This window comes from Symphodus melops (genome assembly GCF_947650265.1).
Source record: "Symphodus melops genome assembly, chromosome: 9".
Taxonomy (NCBI): domain Eukaryota; kingdom Metazoa; phylum Chordata; class Actinopteri; order Labriformes; family Labridae; genus Symphodus; species Symphodus melops.
The window spans coordinates 18,208,775-18,234,840 of record NC_136699.1 but is presented as its reverse complement, the minus strand read 5'-3'; the positions used below and the strand labels follow the sequence as shown (position 1 = coordinate 18,234,840).

At 40.8% G+C, this 26,066-nt stretch overlaps 2 protein-coding genes across 2 annotated transcripts; one reads left to right on the top strand and one right to left on the bottom strand.

The window, feature by feature from the left end:
• The first annotated feature begins 872 nt into the window (after nucleotides 1-872).
• Nucleotides 873-19,057, top strand: adam19b (ADAM metallopeptidase domain 19b). The gene is made up of 23 exons (XM_079352615.1): nucleotides 873-1,170; nucleotides 1,434-1,543; nucleotides 1,689-1,759; nucleotides 9,160-9,238; nucleotides 9,491-9,567; nucleotides 10,977-11,187; nucleotides 11,281-11,346; nucleotides 12,042-12,113; nucleotides 12,226-12,392; nucleotides 12,590-12,674; nucleotides 13,323-13,462; nucleotides 13,580-13,757; nucleotides 13,843-13,932; nucleotides 14,075-14,270; nucleotides 14,835-14,943; nucleotides 15,071-15,287; nucleotides 15,497-15,574; nucleotides 16,125-16,233; nucleotides 16,325-16,454; nucleotides 16,597-16,687; nucleotides 16,775-17,083; nucleotides 17,173-17,270; nucleotides 17,353-19,057. The coding sequence occupies exons 1-23, from the start codon at nucleotides 1,056-1,058 to the stop codon at nucleotides 17,399-17,401; spliced, it is 2,847 nt and encodes a 948-aa protein (XP_079208741.1). The 5' UTR covers nucleotides 873-1,055; the 3' UTR covers nucleotides 17,402-19,057.
• A 4,220-nt stretch (nucleotides 19,058-23,277) lies between these two features.
• gpr151 (G protein-coupled receptor 151) lies at nucleotides 23,278-25,619 on the bottom strand. The gene has a single exon (XM_079352558.1). The coding sequence runs from the start codon at nucleotides 24,869-24,871 to the stop codon at nucleotides 23,561-23,563; it is 1,311 nt and encodes a 436-aa protein (XP_079208684.1). The 5' UTR covers nucleotides 24,872-25,619; the 3' UTR covers nucleotides 23,278-23,560.
• Between the last annotated feature and the right edge of the window lie 447 nt (nucleotides 25,620-26,066).

Below are 26,066 nucleotides of genomic sequence, written 5' to 3'. Positions count from 1 at the left end.
TCTTGGACCATGTTTCCAGAGTTGTGTAATTTGAAGATTTATTAAATGGTTAATTAACTTGAGCTTGTATAGCGCTCTTCTGGTCTTCTGACTACTCAAAGCGCTTTTACACAGCAGGTCACACCGGATGGCAGAGGCTGCTATGCAAAGTGACCATCAGAAGTAGCTAATCCCATTCATACAAATTAATAGGAGCAATTCAGGCTGAGTGTCTTGCCCAAGGACACTTTGGACATTTTACTGCAGGAGCAGGGGATCGAACCCTCAACCTCTACCAACCGAGCACCCATCCATTTGACACTTTAAAAGCTTTCACCAGTACGACCCAGTGAGTAAAAAAAGTGTTGTTTGCCGTCTGCACATTCTCTGACAGAGCTCAGATCTAATAATAAAACTGTCACTGTGACGTCATGGGTATCTCCCTTAGATGTTGAGTCATTAAAGTTGTGCATGTATTGAAGCATACACAGGATGCAGGATATGGGTTAAAGCAAATTTAATTTTAGACCATCATTAGTCTATGTGTCACTTGTGAGTCTGCCTTCTCTCTTGAAGTACCAAAATGAATTGATTGATGAATTGCCCCTTTAACAACTGATAATATGCATGTAGTCCTTAAACACAATGTGGAGGTTAATTAAGATGTGATCAGGAAAAGCAGCTTAAAATAAACAAACACAGTGACAGTGTTTTCCCTCTATAATTTCGAAGTGCTGTATGAGTCTCTGTACTGCATCTTTGCATTTTCAACTTCGTGCTTGTGTAACCGTGATTCTCTCCTGTACATCTTTTCATCACATCCTTGCTGGGCTTGCCTTCAATCACCGCCCGTCTTCGTGCGCGTGTGTGAATCGACCAATGGGGAGGGGTTGGAAATGAAACCGAGATGTGCGCCCTGCGGTCTGCCAGCATCTCATTCAGACGAGCAGCGGCAACGTATCGCGATGTCACCCCGCCGGCGGTGAATGTCCGTCTGATGTGAAACAGCCCGGCACGCTTTACTGCATGTTCATGTCTCCAGCTCAAGGATTCATTAGGAGCTGTTGGTTGTTAGAATGCGTCCAGGAGTGCGTCCTCCTCCTCTCGACGCCGTGCAGTCCTCCTTGTGTCTCTGCCTGCTCGTTCTGCTCGCTGTGGAGGCGACTGGCTCTGAAGGCGCTGTTTGCAATGGTGAGTGTGATTGTTTTTATGGACAGGAGACTGGAATATGTTTTTTTGCATATATTGCATTGTGCTATAATGTATTTCGTAGTGTTAAATTTCTGTATACTGTTATTAACAATGAGCAATGTGAATTGTATTGTTTTAAAAGGAATTTATACCTCGGGGAAAAAGAGAAATAGTCTAGACTCTAGGCCTACAGTATGTTTATTTTAATTTGTAGATCAATTGTCACGTTAGACCTCTTTTTTTCTTCTTCTGTTTAACATTAGGAACGAAGCAGGCTTCACTAAGGAGCATCCTCGAGCATGTACAGAGTTATGAGATTACTTCTGCCACATGGCTGCATCCTCACAGACACAGGAGGTCTGCCAACAAAGAGGTGAGGCTAACTGTCTCTGTCCATTTCACATTCGACATTGTTTTAAACATAAAATAAATTTTAAAAAAACCATGCTGATTGTGTTAAGTTGTTGTCATGGGTCATCTTCTGCTTTGTTAATCTGTGTTTGCTGTTTTCCTCCCAGCATCCTGCAGAGGCACAGGTTCAGATCACAGCTGAGGGCCAGGAGCTCACACTACACCTGGAGAAAAATGAGTGAGTCACACTGTGAAGTTTTCTACAACTCCTTCATGTTTCACACTAACTGATCTTGTATTGTCTCCTGCAAAATGTTGCAGAGTAGTGTTCCCAACCAAAATGAAAAAAAAAGTCATCCAAAATATTTTTGAAAATATAAAATCTGTCTGCTTAAATCGCTGGACTTACACAGGACGTCGAGACCCTTCCTGTTAATTTGAGCAGATGTTAGCTGTCACTGAGACACATTTATAAGATCAGCCCCCCTGGGAGCTCAGAGAGGGGGGTGAAGGACTGAAAACAGTGTGATGGTTTTGGACGACAGAGGGTTGACACCCGATCTGTATGCCTTTGGCAAACAGGAAGTCAGATTTTTGACTCTGCACCTAACATCCTGTAATCTAATGGAGCGGTTCCTGTGCAGGAACAATAGGATGGTGATAGGAAGGGAGCAGAGGATCTGGCTGGTGTAATGGACAGTGAGATTGCTGGGTGGGTGACAACAGATCTTTGATTTATCACTTTTCTGGATTAGAGCCAGCACACTAGTGGAAAGGGAAACTTTTATGAACAAGTCAATTTTGACTGTTAAATGCTGGCGCTCTCTGGCATTCATTCACTCACACGCACACACATTAGCAAACCATGACTCCTCTGTGTCTGACTGACCGTCCCCTCAGGGATTGCCCCCCCCGCTCTGTCTCCCCAGCAGGTGGTCACACTATTAGATGCCCCCTTAAGCAAGGAATTTTCATCAATCACACACACATTTTGTCTGAGTATGTGTTTTAAAGAGAGAGGCAGAGACAAAGAAGGACAGACTATAGATTATAGAGTTGAACGGGAAAGGATTGTGTGAACTCATAACTGTTGCAGGTTGTTCTAAAAAGAGGAAATAAAGTTCTGTAGAAAAAAAATGCTTTAAAAGAAATTGAAAGAAGTTTTGAAACCAGCTTCGGTGCAATGTCGTAACTGTTTCCTGCAAAATAAAGGGTGTAAAGATTTCATCAGTTGTGCCAATCATCCTGCTACAGTAACAGAACAGAAGGAGAGGATGAAAAAACACGTCTTTGATTATAAAGAATAAAGAAGAAAATACAAGTTCAAACTAAGTTACCTTAAAGCTCAAACCACATCCTTGTATTGATTCTTTAATGTACTCTGAGAGCTCTATTGACCAGGAAAAATAATGCAAATACGGGTTTTTTTTTTATTTAAGTTTCACTTAAATGAGCTATTATTACTTGTACTCTTCTAATTCTAGTTTACCATGAGCACACACATGAATAAATAGCATTTATCTACACCTTCTGTCTGCACTAATCACATCGACTTTTCAGCAACACAAGATAATTGCAACACATACGTCTATAAGCTCAACTCTTTAAGCATTTAAAAAAAAATAGGTACGTCCAAAATAAGAAGTACAGAAGTACTTTGTTTGTAAAGAAGTACATTTTTACTTTAAAAAATAGTATACTATAAAACTATGAGCTGCTTGTTGCAACACAGCCTGAATGGTGCATTTCAATGCAAGTCTCAACTCTAGCAAGGCAAAGGACCAATCATAGTAAAGACATTTGGGGTGTCCAATAAGATTTCAGGGGGGGCAGGTCACTCCTGGGGCTTGCTTTCCCCCCTGAAATCTCAGTGGACACCGGTTCCCTTAGGGACTGTATGAAAATGTTTCATGGAATGACAGGGTTTGGTCATTTTCCTCCACAAACAGTTATATTTTACACAAGTAAATAAGTACGTAAAGTTTATTTATATTGCACCTTTCAAGAGTAGACAAAGGGCTTCACAATAAAGGATTGAGCAGATACATTACAAACAGAACGTTATATAAAATCTAATGTAGTCAAATCAAACTAAGGCAAGTCCATACAGAGCAGTTTCTTTTCTGCTTTTTTAAAAGTGTCCACAGAGATCACGGCTCTCAGATCCTGGTGCAAAGAGCCTTTTGACGTTCGTAGAGCTGTCACTGGTGCCACTTTAAGTCAGCCACTGAAAGAGTTTAAATCAGTCACTCTTAGATTTTGGTTTATAACTTTAAAGTGGTTGGTTTTGGTAAACACGATGAAGTGTCCTTTGAAAACCAACATTTCTAAGTTCCTGTTAGTTTTATTTTAATATATAAAGGGAGGACGAGTTTTCCAAAGATGAAGGAAAGGCTGTTCAAATGTTTCTACTTTTGGAGAGCTTTTTAGTGATTAAACCACCACTCCACCCACACCGCAATAATTCTCATAAAGTCTCTCACAAAAATAGCTCTCAAGCTTTCAAAGAAAGAGTCTGCCAGCTCTGTCTGTCAGCCGTTTATTTAAGATTTACTACTTCACCCCATCACCAGGGTTTCTGTGTTTAGATTTGTTCTCTGTTGGCCTAATGTGGATAGGTATCTGACTCCATTACACTATTGGAGGGGGGTGGGGAGGTGGAGAAGACAGTAATTTACATCTGTGAAGATCAATGTCCGATTTTGGAGAAAAGCCAGTGAAAATGCTGCCAGTGTCCGTCTCTGTGTCCCGGCTACTCCCTCCTGTCCTCGTTGCCCCTGCAATGGTTCCTCTCACAACCTGCAGATAAGAGAGAACATGAACTATCTGTCAGATGGTCTTGATTTTGAGCTTCTCTTTGTCCTCCTTCAGTATTTCAGATTTATTTTTTCTTCAATCTCATTTTATTTCCAGTCCACCTTAATCTGCTTCTCCCTAAATGTGTCACTTAATCAAAGCATGGAGGAAGACATAGCTGTGTTTTTGAGCCGGAGTACTCCCAGTGGTTGCAGCAAAGATTCAATCAATTTTTGTCCTCCAAAGTCACCAGGCTAAGTGTGATGTGTGTGTGTGTGTGTGTGTGTGTGTGTGTGTGTGTCTGCCTGAGCTTTTATCATAATGAAAGGTTGTGTTGCACCCGTAGAGGGTTGATATGGCTAAAAGCCAAGTAGGGGCTGGTGTGCTGACTCAGAGTGCAGGAAAGGGGATGTAAAAAAAAAAAAAAAAAAAAAAGAGTGAGCGAGGGTGCAAAGAGTGTAAGAAAGGGAATGATGGAGCAGAGGAAAAGGACTGAGGTGAGAGGAGTCATGGAAAGAGGAAAGTGGAGACAGTTGGGGTCAGTTTGGGTGAGAGTTATGTACTTCTGCATCAGATATGAATGGTCTGGAAATTCTTGTTTCCTCCTCTGCGTGACTTTGCCTGTTCGTCTGTTTAATGCCCTTCCTGCACACTCGTCAGTGCATGAACCTGAATGAAGCACTCCCCTTGGAAAAGTACACATCAGTGTTCCTCCTCTCCTTTCCTTCTCCTTCTACTCTCCTCATATGTCTTCCACTGTCTCCTTAAAAATCAGCCTCCTATTCTTCGTCCTTTCCTCACCTCGTCTGATGTTCCCCAGGGCTCCAGCACAAACATACATCTCCCCCGCACTGGATAGTCAGAACTTTAGGAGGCCGTGGCCACCCGCAGTCAGATGACACACAGACACACTTGTGCACATATACAGCAGTGAAAAGGAACACAAACAGTAACGATTGAAAGCTTTGACCTGATTGATCGCACAGCCCCGATTAATTTGTTTTACCTTGTTTCCTTTGTTTCTATGTTTAGTCTCAAGGTGCTGGGGTCTTGTCTGCTTATATGTCTTAGTCTCGACTGCATGTGTGTTTAGGAAACACACGCACACACACACACGTAAAAACACACATAGACAGAGCATGCAATAAAAGCCTCTTCATCATGCATTGCTAAGTGCTACTTTGACTTTGCATCAGCCTCAAACGGTTTTTCAGTGATGTCATCTGATACTATGAGAGAATGCGACCCACTGACCCTAATGAATTACCCGCGTCCCCTTCTCCCTCCTTCACTATCTCACAAGAACATTAGCATTATCCCCCCCACCCCACCCCACCCGCCCCCCCTTTCTCCTGATGAGGTTGAACCAAGCCTTTGTCTCAGCCTGTCAGACAGTCCTGATTCAGCTCGTACTGCGCTCCTCAATCAGAGCGTCTGTCCAACACTCGACCACATCCAAACTCTGTGTAGCACTCACATCATCACGCAGGGTTCTGCAGACTTGATTTGAAATCTCTTGCTGCGTTTATGGGAATGCAATGGTCTGGGATATTCCAAAAGTGCTGGCGCTTTAGAGGGGTGGATTTAAAGGAAAAGTTCCACATATTAAAACCACAGCTTATTGTTGGTACAATTCTGTTTGGTACCACAGTGTTAATTAATCTATCTTTAGCCAGGATAGCTGTTGCTTAAGAGCCTTTATTCTAAGCAAACACAACTTGTTGCTTGCTGGCTTTAGATTTAAAATTATTAGGTCACGAGACAAGCATGTGAATTACAAATGTATGACTGTTCCTTTCAAGCTTCGAAAAAATAGTCAACTAAGTATGCAAGTTGTCGTTGCACCAGTTAAACTAATTTCAATGTGTTTTGCAAATCAAAGACAGATATGGAAATTCTGTCACTGATAGACTTAAAAGATGGGCGTTTCTGTACTTTAGCTGAACAAAGACGCTATCAGTGTCTTTACTTACCCAAATTAACCACAACCCCTCTTTCTCTCCAATATTTAGAAAGATGGTTCTTCATTCACATTTATTTTAACAGTGTATTTATCATGTCATTTCAAAGTCCACAATAATGTGTTCCACAGTTCTTGTCTTCTTTAGTCCTTAAGTCTGGTTTGCTTCACCTTTTAGAAGCATAGACTTCAATTATTTTGAACATGGACACAAAAAAAAACAGGTAAACCAGGGACATCATACAAAACTATATTTGGATTGCAGATGTCCTATAATGTTTTATCACATCATTGATTGTCCAATGAACTAAACAATTTCCGTTAGGCGTCTGTAACTTATGAAAATACTGATCAGTCAACTTGAAACTAAATCACAACTGACTATTGTATCGGGCGTGTCTGTGGTTTATTTATGCCAGATGACTTTATCATTCAAGTCTTTATATGTCAACAAACCACCACTTGGTACAAGAACAGTTACCCCAGCATTAAAAAGTCTTGAATGTTGCTCCTAATACCTGATAAGACAAGGACTAACAATTTGAATCATTTACTTTACTGAACTTTACTGAGTTTTATTCAGTGTGTTCAGTGATTTGGAAAAAGTAAGACAAAACCTTGACATTGAACCTTTAGAAACCTAAACAGAAATATTCCCAGTGTGCAACTCTGGTAATCTCCGTTAAGCTTTGGTAATGCTGATAAAAGCTTTGTGCTAAAGACACTGCTGCTCTACCTCGATAATACAACTTTGAAGGACATTGAATGTGCTGACTTCTTTGTTTTCTTGTAAGTATTTTTGCGGTTTTGCCGCATAAGATTTGCTACTGTTTGAGTGTGCTCCTTTTTCTGCTGTGTAGCCTAATCTGTTAAACATGTGGTATGTGTATCTGATGGTTATCAAAACTGTCCGATTACTAGTCTTTACAGCTGCAGACTGACATGTGAGAATAAGGGAGAATTGAGGAAAGAGAGTCGTAGATCCTTATTGAAGAGGTGATTTCTGGGGAAAAAGAAGGTTAAAGTTTATCATCAGCTCATCTGAGAGCATGATGGGAATATTTAGTGCGATAGAGAAGTCGGAAAACCAAAGAAAAGCCATATGTAAAAAAGGTTAGAAGGTCAAATCACAACACTGTGGGGGTTACCCGTTTTGGAGTGGCATCGTGACATCATTTAGCTCTATTAGCACTGACTGATCATTTCTTTCAAGGTTTCTCTTTAAAAGTTGTACATGTGAGCAGTCCCTCTCATCCTCCCACCCTGATGTGGTTATCTCTTTAAGGATGAATCAGTTGTTTCTGTCTTCCTCTTGCTTTGTGGCTGATTGCATCAACAGGCTGTCATTGTTTGAGAGGCTTGCCTCCTTCAGGCCATCTGACGGGGGAGAAAAGAAAAATCCCCATCTTCCCTTCATTTGTCTCTATCGTCCTTTTAAATGAATACTGTGACATTTGGAAAAAGCACTTAGCCACTTTCCTGCCAAGAGCTAGATGACAAGAATGATACTGTTCAACTTCAAAAAAGAATCTAAGCCTGAATCTGTCCAAAAATTACTGCATCTGCTAACTAACAATTCATTTGTTAAATGTTTTCCAATGGGCTAATGTGAGACCTAAACAGCAATAACACAGCGATACTAATTATTTCAGAATTTCTGTGTTTAGTGCTGGTAGGTGGATAGCCAGGCCAGCTGTTTCCTTTGCTTAGCTTCTAACCGATATGCTAAGCTTTGCTAGCTAACAGACATGAGATTGCGCTTCACTCATCTAACTTTAAACCATATTGGTGTATTTCAACTGAGTTAAATTTATTTTAACAAGAAAATCAGATGACAAACAAGATAACTAGCTATTGCCCTGAAGTAAAGCAACAAATTGGCTTGAATGGAAAATAAATGAAGATACACAAAAAAACGGATCAAATCTTAGCAGTACTAATCATTTTTATGTTTGTGTGAGACGTCTGCCAGGATACACTTTTAAAATGCGTCAGTTGATGGATACAGGACTCCCTGCAGCTTGATTTCACTGTGGTCACAGCGTGTTTGATGGATCTGACTTTGACAGTGTGGGTGGAGAGACGAGACCTAGAGAGTCAGAGTAAAAGCAAACCAGCTGTGAGGCTGACCGAGTTTATGAATGAAAACAGGAAGAGTGGATTGAGACAGAGTTTAAGGGAGAAGGACAGGAAAACAAGCGTCTGTAGGAGATGTAAATATTGGGCCTACAGGCTGACAGAAGTTTGACATGAACAACCCGAATCTGTGAACACACACACACACACACACACACACACACACACACACACACACACACACACACACACACACACACACACACACAGATGAAGTGTGCAAGGGTAATGCTTGCTTAATACCATTAAATGAATGTTCCTCTTGATTTCTCCCTGATTTATGTCTCTCTTGAGCTGTATGTTTAAACAACTAATGGTGAAAATTACAGTAAAAGAAAAAATAGAAGGATAAAAACCTTGTCAAACAGGACAAACTTAAACACTCACAAAGAAATGTAAACATTTTCTGCTGACTCCACAAAGTAAATAAAGGGTCATTTGAGAAAGGTCCATGCTTTTTACTGACTTTCCACACTTTTTTTGTATTGTCCATTATCTCTGTGAGAATCTTAGTCTAAATCTTTAAAGTGGTCTGGTTTTGTAGTGTGTCTCTGTCAGACTGAATGTTTTATGAGCTGTGAGCTGCTGGGCAGACTCTGTCTTCTTCTGTCTCATCGTTTTCCTGCAGCTTCTACTCTGGATATTTTTCAGCTTTGTCCCACTATATTGATGCTGTTTCAGGAGATTGAGTGTCTGGCATTACATAGTATTAAATCTCTTTCAAATTGTATTTGGTCTTTCAACAGGCAGCTGTTGGCCCCTGGATATCAGGAAATTTGGTACTCTCCTAATGGAGCCCGCAAGTCCTACTCTCCTGCACACACTGTAAGTCCGTGAGACAGTTTAATGTTAAGAAATAGAAAACAAAAGAAGCAGAAGAGAAAAAAGATTTTAATGAAGGAAACACAATCATAAAAGGAAGGAGAGCAACAGACAGGAAATATAAAAGAAAACGCAGCAATTTTGCAAACATCACAGGGTTCTTTTGCTGGATTTGTTGTCTGTCGTATCACTCCATTACCATTCTTCCTGCCACAGAGACCTTTATGTTGAGATGTAATTGTTTTTCTTTGCCAGGGACACTGTTTCTACCACGGGGAGGTGCTTGGCCTGGAAGGCTCAAGCGTTGCTGTAAGCACATGCTCAGGACTCAGGTATGTAAACTCCCCTATGGGCTGTTTTTATAAAGTTTTCTAAGGTTTAGATTTGGTCCCAATGGTTAGAAACCTTCCAAAGAATTCAAAGAAGTCTCCCATAAGACTGAATTACTCTTCAGATAAAAAGCTTCTCAATAGCGAAGAAGACTTTTTTAGTTTTCTTGGGTTTATTCATCAAAGTTGTAAAGAGAAAAAGCAGAGCCAAGAGAATAGTTTTCCCAGTTCTGAAAAACACAAAGAGTTAGAGCTGTGGATCCTGTCACGAAGGATGATGTCTGTGACTGAGCTCATTAAAGATGAGTTTGCATCACGCTTGTACCAATTTAAACTTGTAGCGCTGTTAAAAGCAAATATTGCAGCATTTATTTGATTTGATTTCCAGATTATGTGAAAACTCATTTCCTTCATGTTTCTGACTCACTGACAGAACTCTGTAATTTCTAAAGAACACAATGCACCGATTTGATCATTTCCTTTTTTGGTAAGATTACCAAAATACACAAGAAACTTTGTCACCGACCTGAACATGCTTATACACAATCTTTTATTTTACTTTTATTTTACTTTTATTTTACTTCTGAATTTTAAGAGCTAAGATTAAAGCTCTCCGTGACCATCCTCAGACGGCATGTGGAGGATTTAGATATATGGAATAAATAGGAACTATAGTCCTCACAACTGTTTGGGCTTTGGTGAAACAATGGAAAGCTATTGTGACAGGGAACATTTTGTGTGTAGTGTCTTGTGCCGTCCAGTAGGTTAGTAGGTCATTGGCTCAAGAGTTGGTTCAATGAGTGCAGCTCAGTATGGAGATCCTGTATTTTCTCCTGCTGTAGACCCAGAGCTGCTGATCCAAAAAGACACCCTGAGAGGAGAGACCGGCAGCAGAGGAGGAACTGGCATGCCTTATGTCTTATGTGTGTTATAGTGGTTCATTGCTCTGCAGCTGGAAGAATAGTGAATGAATACCTCTCCCTATTAAATGTAGATTCTGTGGAGAAATGCAAACACAGCATAGAGGGACTTTGACATGTGGGCGGCTGACCTTTCCAGATGTTTTCTGCAGCTGCCTGACCTGATGCTGTGTGAATGCTCGTGTTAATGTCTGCACTCTTAAGTGTTTTTTGTGATAATGCATAGCTCTGTCTGTCCCTGATGACCTAAACAGAAGTAAATCTTCCGAGACAAGTCAATGTGATCCAACAATCTGTAAAGCCAGCGCACACAAAAAGACAATCAATCTGACATACAGTACAACCATATCATTTAACCAGTCTCTCTCTTTGGAGCTTTATAAGGACAGTAACGTTTTTTTCCAGTGAATACCACAGCGTGCAGATAAACAACATTAACATTTCCTCAAGCTATAATTGGATGGAACCATCAGCTGCGTCTTGTTTCCCCAGGGGACTCGTTTCTCTGAACGCAAGCGTCAGCTACCTGATAGAGCCCCTTCCTGCCTCCACGGATGCACAGCAGCATCAGCAGCATGCTGTGTTCAGAGCCGAGAGTCTTCACTTAACCGGAGGAAGGTGCCTGCATCACCATAGCAACAAGGAGCATGAGGAGGAGCTGAATGACTTCATCCAGGGAGTGACGTCATCATGGAGCAGGAGGGTAAGTTGAGATATAAGAAACAAACAGACACTTTGACATGAATTGATACATTACTACAAACACATTTTTTGTTCTTCGTGTCTCTATTTTCAGGGAAAAAGGGACCTCAGCAAGAATATGAAGTATGTAGAGCTGCTGATTGTGGCAGACAAGGCGGAGGTAAGGAGTCAGTTGTTACTGATGTGGTTTTATCTGGCCACTTTTTAGTTTGAGACTCTTTTTTTTTTATCACATCTTAAAATGTTGAAATACAGCACATGATGTTGCATGTGGAATCAGCTGTGCAGGAGTCCAAATTAAGGATCATGAGATATGCCTGGAACATTTATTATCAGTCTGAGCTACTTCAAAGACTACAAAGACCTGCATGTACCGTGAAAATAATGATAATAATGAATTACACAAAGGTGTGAACCTTAGCATGAAAGGTTGTTCATATCTAGCCAAGCCTTTCATACAGGACTATGCCTGGGTGTATTCAGCAGTTTACCAATTCACTTTTTAATGTGTTTTTTAATCCATTAGTGCATGCATTATGCAGCATGCCAGACCAAGACAGATTTTAAGAATTGTTTGTATTATATCCCCTTTTAATGCTGGAAACACCCCTACACACACACACACACACACACACACATATATATATAAACACAATAAAAATAATTTATCGCTATCTTACACATATTTAGGATAAACCAAAAGTATTTTCAAAAACCTGAGCAGATGTTTTTTCCTGAAGAAGTAATTAAGGATAAAATGCTCTGATTCACATGCTGTTTGTCATCTTAAATATGACGTCTTTATTTTGTGGTAAAGATAAGTTGTATAAAGTGTTGGTTTTGTGTTTGTTTCAGTTTGACAAGCAAGGGAGTAGTCTCGAGAAGACTAAACTGAAACTAATGGAAGCGGCCAACTTGGTTGACAAGGTAACTTCTCATGTTAAGAGGGAAAACCACAAACACAATTTTGTTTGCTTCACCAATACTTCATCATGACAAGTAATAATGAAAGTACAATTCTGTGTGTCGGCTCCTGCAGTATTACAAGGCTTTGAACATCCGCGTGGCTCTGATCGGTTTGGAGGTTTGGACCAACCAGGACTTGATCAATGTTTCAGACAACCCTCACAGCACTCTGGCAGCTTTCCTGTCCTGGAGACGTAAACAGCTGGGCAGGCTCCCCAACGACAATGCTCAGCTCATCACGTCAGTCACTCCTCTTCTCGTTTCTCATTCTCCACCCCAGTAACCCCCCTCTTTCCCTTTAAACACCCTGCCCCAGGGGGGAAGACTTCTCAATTGATTTTATCTTCATTGTGTGAGACATTCACCTTTTACCAGTTGTATCCCAGTGGGTCACTGTGCAGCTTTAACTAATAATCATTGGCATTTTGTTTCTCCAGGGGGAAGGGATTCCAGGGCACCACCATCGGGCTGGCACCTCTTAAAGCCATGTGCTCCGACTACCAGTCTGGTGGAGTAAACACGGTGAGAGCCAAGAGTCTGTTAATAAATCAAACTCTGTTTTTATAGCACTTTTGATACACTCGAAAAGTAGTCTAAACAAATGTGAATTATTTTGCACTCACTTGAATGGAAATTGAAGCCCATGTGTGAGGTTAAAGGTCAAATGTAAGTCGCAGACAATCCCCACATTTTGGTTAGTCTGTAATTGTAAAGGGCAGCGGCTTTGTTCCCAGTTTCTCCTCTACATATGTTGAATTATTACTTGAGTAAAACTTCATTACTCTTTATGTATGCTGCATGTTGTTTTTTGGTTTTCACCAAAACAATGTACAAGTGAAATTCCCTTACAGGCCAACCTCTTAATATAGAAGGTGATTTTAGTTCAAACACAAAGAATGATCTAATAATAAGGCTCTCTTAAGTTAGTTTAAAATAAATAGCAACATATACTAGCTATTCTTTTATATGATGTGATTTTGTATTACATTAATGTGTTTATAGATTATTAAATGTATCCAGCGGTGGTGATAGTGTCTCCAGAAAGCCAAAACTAAAGAAAATTATTATTATGATTATTTTTTAAGTATAGTATTCAGAAGTTGAACTGTTGTATGTCTGTTTGATAAGAAATACATGTTTTCCTTAGTAATCTTTGTTTGTTTTGAATAGGACCACTCGGAGTCAGCTGTGGGTGTAGCTGCTACCATGGCACATGAGATGGGCCACAACTTTGGTATGAGCCACGACAGCGCAGGCTGCTGCCAGGCGAAGGCCGACGATGGAGGATGTATCATGGCTGCTGCTACTGGGTATGAGAGCCAAGTGTCCTTTGTCCTAATTTAAAGTCATAATACATAATTGAGTAAACGCAGAGAGAGGATCTAAAAACAACATTTCCTATTTGCTCTGCTTGGGTTTCTCCACAGGCATCCATTCCCACGTGTGTTTAACGGCTGTAACTTGAAGGAGCTAAAGAGTTACCTGAACTCCGGAGGAGGGAAGTGTCTGTTCAATCTGCCCAACACCAGAGCCATGTACGGAGGGCAGCGCTGCGGCAACGGTTACCTGGAGGATGGAGAAGAATGTGACTGTGGAGAGGAGGAGGTCTGTGAGGGGCATCTCTCCTATGTTGCTGAAAATCTTTTCCGTTTATGCCAAGACTCATGACTTTTCTTTTCTCTGTGTGTAGGAGTGTACCAGTCCCTGCTGCAATGCTAACAACTGCACTCTGAAATCAGGAGCCGAGTGTGCTCATGGTGTCTGCTGTGATAACTGCAAGGTAGCGATATTAACATCTGGCCCCTTACTGAAAACAAAAGGAGGAGGAAAATACTCCTCAGTTACGTCTGGTTTTGAGATCAAACTGTTAAAGGACATCTCTCTGATCTCCAAAAACCCCCTCTCTCTTTCTGTGAGTCCAGTTGAAGAGCCCCGGGGTGCTGTGTCGTGCCCCCTCAGGCCCGTGTGATTTAGCAGAGTACTGTGATGGTAAAGCAGAGAGCTGTCCCGCTAACTTCTATTTAGTGGATGGTACGACGTGCGCAGAAGGGCAGGCTTACTGCTACACCGGCATGTGTCTGACCCTGGAGCAGCAGTGTCGCTCTCTCTGGGGACGAGGTGGGTAAACCGGCAAATCTGTCATTTGAATCACATGTAATATATAGAAAATATATAGTGCTGTGAATGTCGAAACCTTTTATACATACAACACTCACATGAAGCTTTAGTTTGCACACCTACACCAATGCTGTTGAATGACCCTGTTCAAACTAAAGAGTTTTTTTGTTTAGCTTTATAGACTCAAGATAACCCTTAAATAGCAGTTATGTATAGCCACACGTATGTTATTGTATATCTCTGAAGCAGATCAAAAGCAACCCATGTATGATGAAGCAGAGAGGCTGGATGTGGTGAAAGATGAGCCCTCACTAGGTTGCAGGATTAGGGACCGTTATTGGACAGAGTCCATATTCATGTTGTGACAGAGCGTCCCTGGAGAGCCTTTGTAGTACCAGAGCAGCCACACGAAACAGTTAGGGTGCCATCTGGTCTCCGTCAGGTGGTCGCATAGCACACTGCATGTGTTTACTGGTGTGTTTGTTTGTCTACATGCAGAGCTATATTCATTTTCGTTTTGTGCTTTCTCTCTCTCTCTCTCTCTCTCTCTCTCTTTCTCTGCAGATGGCCGAGCAGCTCCTGACCTGTGTTTTAAGAAGGTCAATGAAGCTGGAGACATGTACGGGAACTGTGGCAAGGATTTGTTTGGGAAATACAGGAGCTGTAAGGAGAGGTGAGGTCTTTTTGTTTTTTATCCATCGACTTATTTATGTCAAAAAGTCACATTTCCAGAGAAATACAGGCCATGAGCAGTCACAGATAAATCTCAACCAGCTGAGAACACTCTCTTTATTACTCAGGGATGCTAAATGTGGGAAAATCCAGTGTTTAACTGCAGCCTCAAAGCCGATTGAGAACAATGCTGTTCGAATTGAAACCACGATTACTGTGGGCAACAAAAAGCTCCACTGTATGGGGACACACGTGTACAAGCCTGGACAAGGGGATGAGGAGGCACAGGGTGACACCCTGGACCCTGGCCTGGTCATGACAGGAACAAAGTGTGGCGTCGACTCGGTGAGACTTGTACATGTGTTGAGATGTTCGAGATTAATCGATTTAATAATTACAACCTTTATGCAATGTCAGTATCTATTTGTGGGATAGGAAAGTCGCATCTCATTTGGTTTCTTCCAGTCTGTTTTATTAAGTAAAATTGCATCAATTCTAAGAACAAATGACCCCTTCTTTGTCTCTCATGCACCACCCCTCCTTTTTCTCCTTAGATGTGCTTTAACGGAGAATGCCGCAATGCATCTTTCCTCAGAGCTGATGAGTGCAATGCCAAGTGCCACGGACATGGGGTGAGTTTATTTGTGTGTGAGGAGGGATTGCTGGGGAGATTTCCAAGGAGTGTTGGGGAAGTTTTGGCTGCCAGCCCCGTGCACTGAAAAGCTTGCAAGCTTGGCTTGGATTCAAGAAGTGTTTGGATCCTTTTAGTTGATTCAAATTAGCATCACATCAGCGCAAAGAAACTCAAGTCCAAGCAGAAGTCATGCATTCACAGTCTTGCTTTAGGAAAAGTAAAGGAGTATTTTGAGCTATATGCACCTGAATACGACTTTAGTAACTGTTACATTTCTATCTGTTGCAGAGGCTTCAGCTTTCAGATAGGTTTAGTACTTTTTTTCTTATAACTGCAGAGACATTAAGATAAAAAATAGCAGTAAGTTTAGCAAAACACGTTCCAGTAAAGTACAAGTGCATAAAGGGCTTTTTGTAAAAGTAACTCTGCAAAGGTATTTCCTGTCATTCATTAAACATAGGATTTTCGGTATTCCTCAAAGATGATATAACTCTTATAATCGCATGTCACATGTTACAAATTTAATTTGTTCTTCTTTCATTTCATAGCTGTGCAACAACAACCATAACTGCCACTGTGATGCCGGCTGGGCTCCTCCACTGTGTGATCAGAGGGGATCAGGGGGTAGTGTTGACAGTGGACCCGTCATCAGCCACTGTGAGACAACTGTGTTTTTTAAATGTTATTAGTCAACAATATTCCTTTGAGAGCAACTTCTCTGACTCTGTTCTGTTTTAAATTGCCACAGACAATCTCCTTCCGGTCCTGGTGGTCCTCCCTCTGGTTCTTTTTGCGGTTCTGGCTGCTGTCGGACTGTGGTGCTGCTACAAACATAAACTTCAACCAGTGAAAGCCTCTGCTCCACCTCCAGTGCCAGCGTGTGTATTTTTGAGCTGTTCGATAATGACACTCAACATTTTATTGAACAGCCGTTTAGATGTGGAGTCATGTTTTGCTTTTGTCTACATATTGATGTCTTACTGAATGGTGTGCACTTTTGTGTTTATGTTTTAATCTTAGTTGTTCAGTCCCACTCAAAGGGAAGCCTCTTTGTGCTGACGGTCATACCAACCCGACGTTTTTGCTAAAGAAACAAGCCCCAGATCAGCCGGTAAACAAGGCCATTACGTAATTCACACTGTGTCGTATTTCTATGTTTTTGATATTACAATAAACAGCTGAACTTTTATTTCAATAGGTGAAGTCCTCTCCTCATCCTAGCCCGTCTTGCTCATCTCGACCCAGACATGCTATTGTGCGTCCAGCCGTTAAGCCTCCCCCTGTACCAGCGTATGCTGCAGAACAAAAAGAGGTCCAGCCTCCTCAGGGTTACACGTCTTCAACTCCCTTTAAATCTGTGTTACTGAAAGACAAGGGAGAAAACCAGGCTCCACATCCACCCTCAGGACCACAACTTTTACCTCCCCAGGACACCAAACCCAACAAAATCAGACCAGACCCTCCAAGCAGACCTCCACCACCTTGTCCTGTTAACAAGCCATCAGTGGTCAGTATTGTATTGAGTTCTTGATTAAAGGCAGCTTTTGCTTAAATGAATACAAGTGACCATGACCCTCTCATTTTTTTTTTATCAAGGAACAAAACCAAACAACAGGCCTGCAGGTTACCACTAACGCTCTGCAAAGAAGAAAAGCTGCTTTGGCGCCACCTGCTGGTCAGAAAAGGCCAAACAGGTAATTCTGTCAGTTTTTTACTAATGCAAATCTTTATTAACCGTCATTAACGTATGCTTTGTTTTTGTTTTTTTTCTTTTAGAACCAGTGAGCTCAGGGAGACATCAAGGACCACCACTATCATGAAATAACACTGCCTCAAACTGTTTTTTTTTTGTTTTGTTTTGTTTTTTTATAATAGCAGCCGAAAATGCGGCAGTACGAAGAAGATGAATGCTCTGATGAATCTCTGTGTGGATTCTGAGTACTTACACTTAAGTGTAAAAGGGAAAAGGGTAACATTTTATTCATGGTACATATCACAATGAGTATGTTTGAAGTCTTTAAGTTGAAGGCTTTTTTATTGTATACTTACACTTGTTTCCCCTTAAACAACTTGAATTAGCCAGAGCTGTGAATTTTAAGACTTTTTGTTTTTGTTTTTTGTCCCCATGATTTATGTTCATGTGAAATGGTTCCATATGTGCAGCAGTGATGAAACACTGCTCCAGGATTATTTATTCACAAAGAAAAACAAATGTTTACAATGTAGTCTATGTAGTGAATGTGGTGTCTCCTTAAAGAGCATCAGCTTAAAAGGGATGTCTTATATTAAGAATAGTTTCCAATAATGAAGAGCTTACGCATCTCATGTTTAAATAGAAAGGGATATCAACTGGACTCATTGAGATCAGTGAAAGCCCTTTTTGCATGCTGTTAGTAAGCATTTTATGAGAGGTGTTGGGTATGTTGCAGAATTATTCGTATTGTTTTTTTTTTTTATTGTAATGATTTGTTATGGTGTTGCACTTTAGGCAATCTTTTTAATGGTCAAATCCTCACCTCCAGAAGGTGCTACAGGTGGCTTTTTGACTTCTTTCCACAATGTACCAACTAGTTATAATCACTTTTGGGTGGTATTGTTAAGAAAAGAAGGAATGGTGTCACTTTAAGTCACCTTTTAAATCTACTGTCACTAACAATTATTCATAAACCTGGCTGTGTCGAGGGAAACATCTCAAATCATTTCTAACTTAATATAAGATCAATTATAAAAGTAACGTGTAAAACAAACACCATCTACTGAAATCAGTGATTCTTAAAGTTGAACACCATTGTGAAGTGTGTTGTATCATTGAAAAAGCATATCTATAAATTGGGACCTCTTGAAACTATAAAATCTGTTATTTTTTTCCAATACTCCTGCCCACTTTAGTCTGTGCCGATAAATCAACTCTGATATCATCATGACATGTCTGTCACTTCATAGTGCGCAACGATATTTTAAAAAAAAATGCAAATAAATAAAAAAACACCTCGGAGCCAATATTTTCTCTGATTCTTAAAACTGAATAACTTGGAAAGTATGTAGCCTGATTTTATTGTTGCAAAGTACTCCATAGTAAATTAATACATTGTATTATGCTTATCAACATTACAATAAGGGGGTCCTTGGAAAATTTCTCAGCTGAATGGGGTCCATGTTCTAAAAAAGTTTGAGAACCCCTGATTTCAATCATTTAAGCATGTTTATCCAAAGATGCCAATACAACTGTTCCAAACAAAATGCTGCAGAAGATGATCGTATGTGACTGTAGGCTTTGTACTGTAAGATACTGTTAAAAAAAATCAACTAGACTACTGGGCTAGATGACCCGGTTTTATCTGTAATATGGAAATGCAGTTTGTCACCTGCCATGTTATACCTTCTTATCAGACCTATGCAAACCCTGACACTGTGTAACACTGTGTCTTTAACTGGAATTTAATGAAAGTCCTGGAAATAAATAAAATCAGAATGTTGTTCATTTTAAGTGTTTGTCTTTTGTTAATACATGTGATAGCACCCCAACATACTTAATTTCTTTTTCGAGAACATACTTTGGAGACTACAAGCACCGAATGCTTTACTGTGATAGGCTAATCGGGTGAAACATTACAAGTGTAAAATATATGTGTTACTTACTTACTGCTTCAATTTAACTGAAGGACTTGCTACTAAATTGTTAAACTTCTGTTTTGTCATTTTTAATTCACCTAAATCAAGGTGGTTAAATCCATCACATGGATAGTCCATAGTCAGACTGACAATAATCCTCAAATAGTAAAATAACAGAATCCTAAAGAGATGAATAATAACATGTTATTGGATCAATTTATGGAAAAGTTTCTATGTTTGGGAGGGGAGAGTAAGTTTACTGTCATCCATATGTTGGCCTCTTGAGGGCAGTGTGACTATCTGGGGGCAAAACACTAACACATGGCATGAAAACAGTTTTGTTGGCAAACATCTCAGCTTACAGTTTAAATGCAAATAAAGTAGGACAAAAGCAAAATCTTTCATAGCTTTCATGTGGAGCCTTGTTTGTTGACACCTGAAGAAGGTGAGTTCAATTTTCACTTTCCTTTCAGCTGTTTGGTGACAGAGGGAAAGATGTGCTCTCTGCTATGCTATGACGCTAGTGATCCTCTGTTGCTGTAGTTTCTGTGTCCTGTCTGCTGCTGGTGTCAGGTGAATTGTGAGCAGTAAGTGTCATCTTTACACTCATGCTCTACGTTTTTGAGCCGAAAACCTTTCACAGATGAAATATGCTGAAACCAAGTGCCCATTCATGTTAAAGATGCACATTTCACCTGTGAAAAACCGCCTGGTCTGACTAGAAAGTTCTGTACCTGGCTGTTCTTTTGGACCTGTCCAACACTGGAAAAAAACAATGTTCATTGTATCTGATTAATTTTAGATTTAGACATTCGCTAGACATTGAGATTATACAGCCTGCATTCCCCAGCTCTTGTTGTTATTTTTAAAGGTTTGTGATAGATTTACACATGCTGTCCTGCGTTGCTTAGGATTGTGGGTAACAATTGCCAAAGAAGCTTGTTGGCTTATGCAGCCATTTGTAACCTGATCTTGTCAGACAGCCTGATGTTTTTACCACACTTTAATGGTCATAACTGTATTTTGACATCATTGAACTTTTCCTGTATGATGTGATGCATTTTGGTTGTTGGCATACAGGTTTGGGTTCAAACTTGTGTGTTTAATGGTGTTGTAACGAGTGCACACCCTTGATCTTGCTTTCAGATATAAATCGATATGGTGTGCATGGTCTGAATTGACTACCCCCTCTTGGGGCTCTGCTGGAAATGCTGCAAGGTGCCTGCCCTTTGGATTCCCACATCCTTCACTGAGATGAAAGCTATCTGATGTATTCTAATCAAAAGACTGCTAAATACCAAGGCCAGCCCCCCTGAACCAACCTCCCTCCAGGTTAAAATTACCCAAGCACACACTCCTAGGTCGACCCTGTGCGGACTGAAAAGCCAAAGGACCAATGGTAGCTGTGACTCAGAGGGAGGCACATCATTGGCAGGCAAAAGGTTTTAGCATGTGGCTTAATTGCAGCCAGTCTCTCCTGCTGAGCATAATTAGTATAAGCTGACATGTCATCCCCTGTGGAGTTTCATTTATTAGAGATGATAGAGGCTTAGGGATAAAATGCAGTGGGGACACCCCTGCCTCACCTCACAGTGGGAAGGGGCCAGTAAAGTGAGACGTTCACCTGCTGGACCCTCCAGTAATAAGCCCCAATTAACCATGAATTGTTATTCCCACTTGTAATGTGGATTAACACTCCTCATTCAGAAACTTTTTTTTTATTTAATCGAACCCTGAATCTGCTCACTTTATTATCATGAACCTCATGCCTTTATTCAGTCTTAAAAATTTAAAAATGATGAATGTATTTTTAATTCTACAGGCAGTCAGAGCTTGTGTAATGGTGTGCACTGCACACTGCCTCTCACACACACAGGGTCAGTTGAAACACTATGTTCGAATGAGGTCCGGCTGGAAAAGTGCCTCGTCATGCTGCTAACCTGCACAGATGTTCCCCAATATTCTTCTGAACGAACTGTGGTTAATGTGGACAGTAAGGCGTTACTGGGACTTGCCTGAGTCAAATAGCATGGCTGCTTATGAAATTTTTGTACCACTTTGTAAAATGTACATTTTGTGCTGTACCACAATCTGTCCTGTATTTCTATGCACAGCCCACTTTAATATACATCTCAACAAACTGTTAAATATGTGACCGTGAGATGTGACAACAAGCCGTTAACTAGTTTAAATTTGGGTTGGGAATCTTTGGGTCTCACTAATCCATATTTTCAATTCAAAACGATTCTGGATTCATGATTCAAAGTCTATTTTTCAATTAGTACTTTAGGATCTACTCCAGTCATCTGTGAGACTGGCTGAATTTTATGCTGCTCCATTTTACAGACTGAAAGAGCGAGCGTTAATACGTTTACTAGTTTATATTATTGGAGTGCAATTGTTTAATTTACCGTTTGTTTTGATCAGTCTGCCATGGAGTTGAATCAGCAGTGCAGTTTTCCGGCTCAGGTGGACAGTTGAAGAAGTGCAGTTTTTAAGGGCAGTTTACAACTTAAAAAGGTTCTTTAGATTCTTATTGTATAGCATTCATGCAGAAGCTTTTAAAGGTAGTTATTATATCTACAAAAAAGATGACAGCAATGGCAGTTACCTGCCATTGCTGTCATCAATTGTCTGACCACAACATATTCTCTGGGGTCAAAGGTCAACTCAATGTTAGTGTGTTTTACAATTATTTACAGTTTAAACAGCGACTAAAGAAGTGAGAAAGTGGTGCTCTCCACATGAGTTGACAAAGCATATCGGATCATTTTTACTTCATGTGAACATTTGCACTTTTTTTTGTCATCTGTTTTAATAATCCCTGCTTAAGCATCAGGTATCAAAACATGCAGGAAATAGTGTGCACATTCTGCATTGACAAGGTGTGACAACACATCATAGTGTGCAGAGTTGCTTTTTTTGTGTACATTAACCTTTAAGGGTTTGATATTTAAGCAGCGACGGGTAAAGATTGGGCCCAACAATGACAGTTCAGCTGCATGTCTTCAGTGTTTATGGCCAGGTCACTACCCCGGGGACTGATGGAGGGTTATGTAGTTAAGTGTTGCTCTGATTAAGGTACTTGCCTCTGGCAATAAAAGGTCAACATAAATGATTAATGAGAGGAAAATGTCATAAATGGAGAGAAGGAAGCATAGAAGGTGTAAGGTCAGTTTGAAATGACTCGTGCAATTATACCCTCAAGATGTTCCCTTCTATTTTCACTTTTTGCAGTTTTTAACGATGCAAACAGTCTTTTGTATCAAGCTTGGAATAGGGGTCTATCATTAAGCTGATGTTGTGATGTGATGTGATTTACATGTGGCTCTTTTGTTCAGCACATCTGAGTGGGTGTTATGTCAGACAGAAGAATCCATCACAGATCAGCTTAGACACATTATCAATGTTGTTTATCCCTTTAAAAATGTAGTACATAATCGGTGCAGATCAATGAAGAGAGAATTCCTTACGCGCCTCCCACTGAGTCTTATGAAATGAATTCATCTGAGTAGAACTCATGGCAGTTCAAATTGTTGCCCCTTATCAAAATATATTTAATGACGCCATGTCAGCAGGGGACCATCCACTGATGTCTGAGCCATCTCATTAAGACTTTCAGTGTGTGTGTGTGTGTCTGTATGTGTCATTCGCTTTACCAGATACTATAACGTTCCTTATTGAAATGAACACGCAATACACACAAATCATATGTAGTGGCTTTATTAATAGTGTATGTCAGTCTCGTCACATACAGACTACATTTTTAGAACACATGTATTATTTATTGTGCACCGATCATACTGATGTTCAATAAGTCTCACTCACAGACAGAGGGCAGGAAACACTGACCATTAAAAGCTGCCAATTTCAACATCTCAGGGTATACACGAGTAATGATAGCACACTAGCATAAAGTCTATACCTGCAGGCCAGTCAATAATACACTTTTATTCAATGGCATGATTAGTATTATGTCAAAATACTTTCAGATAGCTGAACCTATTGATCATCATTCACCACAAAATATACTGAATATATATTCTGTATTTACATCACCTTTATTGAATTCACAATGACATTCTTACCAGAAAATGTAATTCAACAAAATTCATCTTAGACTAATTAATATCTTTTTCCTAAAACAAGAATAAGGCAGTCAACATGTTAAGCAATATGCAGACGATACTGTATTGTACTCCACAATGAATGCACTTCTTACCTCTGAGTAATATCATAAACACAGGTGACAGAATACACATTATTTGCTGTGCTGCACTCAGCACTCCGTTCCACTGTGGTGTGCTGATGAAGCTGCTTCCATCTTAAGGGCTATTGAAGAGGATGAAGAAGAAAAGCTGGAGAGCAGTTGTTATTGTTTCCCGTCGTTGCTCTGGTTCTCCCACGGCACTGGATCGTTTTCGGCTGTGAGGGATCCAGTCTCCCTCTCGTGCCAGAAATGCTCCAAATCAGGCAAGACAATGCCATCTTTTAGGCTAACCATGTCTATTTCCCTACCTGTGTCTTGCTCTGTCTGTGGCTGAGCCTGTCTGCTGTGGCTCGAGCTTGATCCAAAGCTGTTCTCCCCTCTTAGCTGGACAGAAGTCTCTGGTCTGGGACAAGGGGACTGAGGAGCTGTAGGCTTGTGAGGTCCAGCCCTCTGCTTTGGAGGAAGTTGTTTGCGCAGGGTAAGGCGTCTCCACAGTCCCTTGTAGCCCTCTCTGAACTCCTCTGAGAGGGAGAGCACAATGAGAGGGTTCACCAAGGAGAGAGAGAAGGTGAGCAGCTGAGCAGAGAGGGTCAGAAAAAGAGGAGGAGAGGATACCAATGGCTTGGCTCCTTCGATTTCCTTCTCTGCAATATGACGCTCCCAAAGCCACACCACCCAATGTGGAAGCCAGAGAAAAGCCATGGCCACCGTCAGGCTAAACAACATCAGGGTAAGCTTCCTTGACCTAATCTGTGTGCGCAAGTTCTGGGTCTTACTGGAGCGACGCTGGCACTGGCCATAAGCCTTCCAGAAATAAATCAGGGCAAAACTGAGAGGGGCGCAGTAGACCACTAGTGGGTATGCTTTAACGTACACCGACATAAAATTCTGAGCTTCAGGAGGAACTGCAAGCACACACGCCAGCCCGCGGATCCGTTTCTGGAGCGTAGCAAACAGCCAGTGAGGGATGGTGACGGAACAGGCAGACAACCAGATGAAGAAGAACACCACCACGATGGAGCCCAGGTGGATGCTCACCTGCTTTGTTGGGTTTGACACATAGCGGTAGCACGCTTTGGCCATTACAGCCACTGTGAAGCTCTTCGCTGCCATGCAGGACTGGAGAAACCAGTCTGCTGTCTTGCAGACCACCCAACCCAGATCCCAGCTAGCTTTGGAGAAGGAAGCAGCCCTGAAAGGCACCGAAAATGCCAGCACCAGTCCGTCGGCAAACACCATGTTGAAGATCAGGGAGTTGATGAGAGACAGTTTACCTCGGTGAGCATTGGAGAATAGGATGACCATGGCAATTAGGTTAGAAGCCACACCCAAGACACAGATTACTCCCAGAATAGCCGGAACCAGGACTCTCAACTCTCTGGGGTCCAGGTGTTGGAAAGAGCGCTCATTGAATGACCACTTGTCAATGGAGGCATTCGCCACAGTCGCATTGTTCCCACTCACCATGTCCATTTTTCCGACAAGAGATTTTGAAGCTAGATTTTGAAAAAAGTCAAATACATCAAGGTAGGAAAAAAACAGTCTTGTTAAACATCCAAAAATGGGAGTGCTCAGCTTGATTTAATAACTATTTAGCAACAATACCTTTCTGAACCTGTTGAATAATCGCATCAGAGAAGGTATCGATCGACGATCAGTGATCACAGAGGAGCTCCTGCCTGTCCCCGGGTTTATCCTGAGGCACAATGATGCAGCTTCTGCAGCTGGTTATAAAGATGCTGTTTGATTGACAGTTGTTGTCCCCAGTTGAAAAAAAAATGTGCGTAGACTACAGCCTCATGGGGCCAATTAGAAAACTCTGCATAATGTGCACAGTATGACAGATGAATGCATTGGATCTCTAATTTGTCATTTCAGTCATGACAGTGAAGGTTGTTTTGCTTATAATTCATCACAATGATGTTATTACAGTGAAGGCAGATTGCTTTTGGGTACTACTTGAGCTAAATATGAAATCTAAATCATCCATTATCGAACAACACTTTTTTTTCCCGTCATTTGTGTGTTATATGATAAGTAAGGGTTGGGTCAGCAAAGGTTCATTATGTAAATTAACATGAATAATCATAAGGAATTACCATTGACTTTTAATTTGTAATCAACCACCTACTGTGTCCAGTTGTTGAAAATCAGGAATTTTGCATAAACGGGGCTTCCCTTACATTACTTTCTCTTCATCTACCAGTAATCCAGAAGAGGGCACCGTTGTACCACATGAACATGGACAGGAAATGGATCACTTGAGAAGTCTGATGGGTAAAAAAAAAAAAAAAACATGGACCAACAACACTGTGAACTTGCACATCTTTATTCTTTTTTTTTTTTTTATTCAAAGAAAGTCCAGTAAGCATAAAGACTGCATGGTGTTTAATTGCATTACAATACATTCTGAGCTATAAAAGGTTTTTTTTTTTTTTTCAATTAGTGTCACAAAGGAGATTGTTTAGAAGACATAACTGTTTAAAGGAACCACACTTAATAATTCCCTGATTTGACAGAGTTCAGACCTTTGTCTGCTTTGTTTCGACCTTGCCTGCTTTCCTTTATGGGAGTTGGCTCAAAAAACTAATTTGACATAAGTATGAATCTCCAAACTCATCAGAGCTGAGTGCTGGAATACAGCTTGACCATGGAACGTATCTTCATT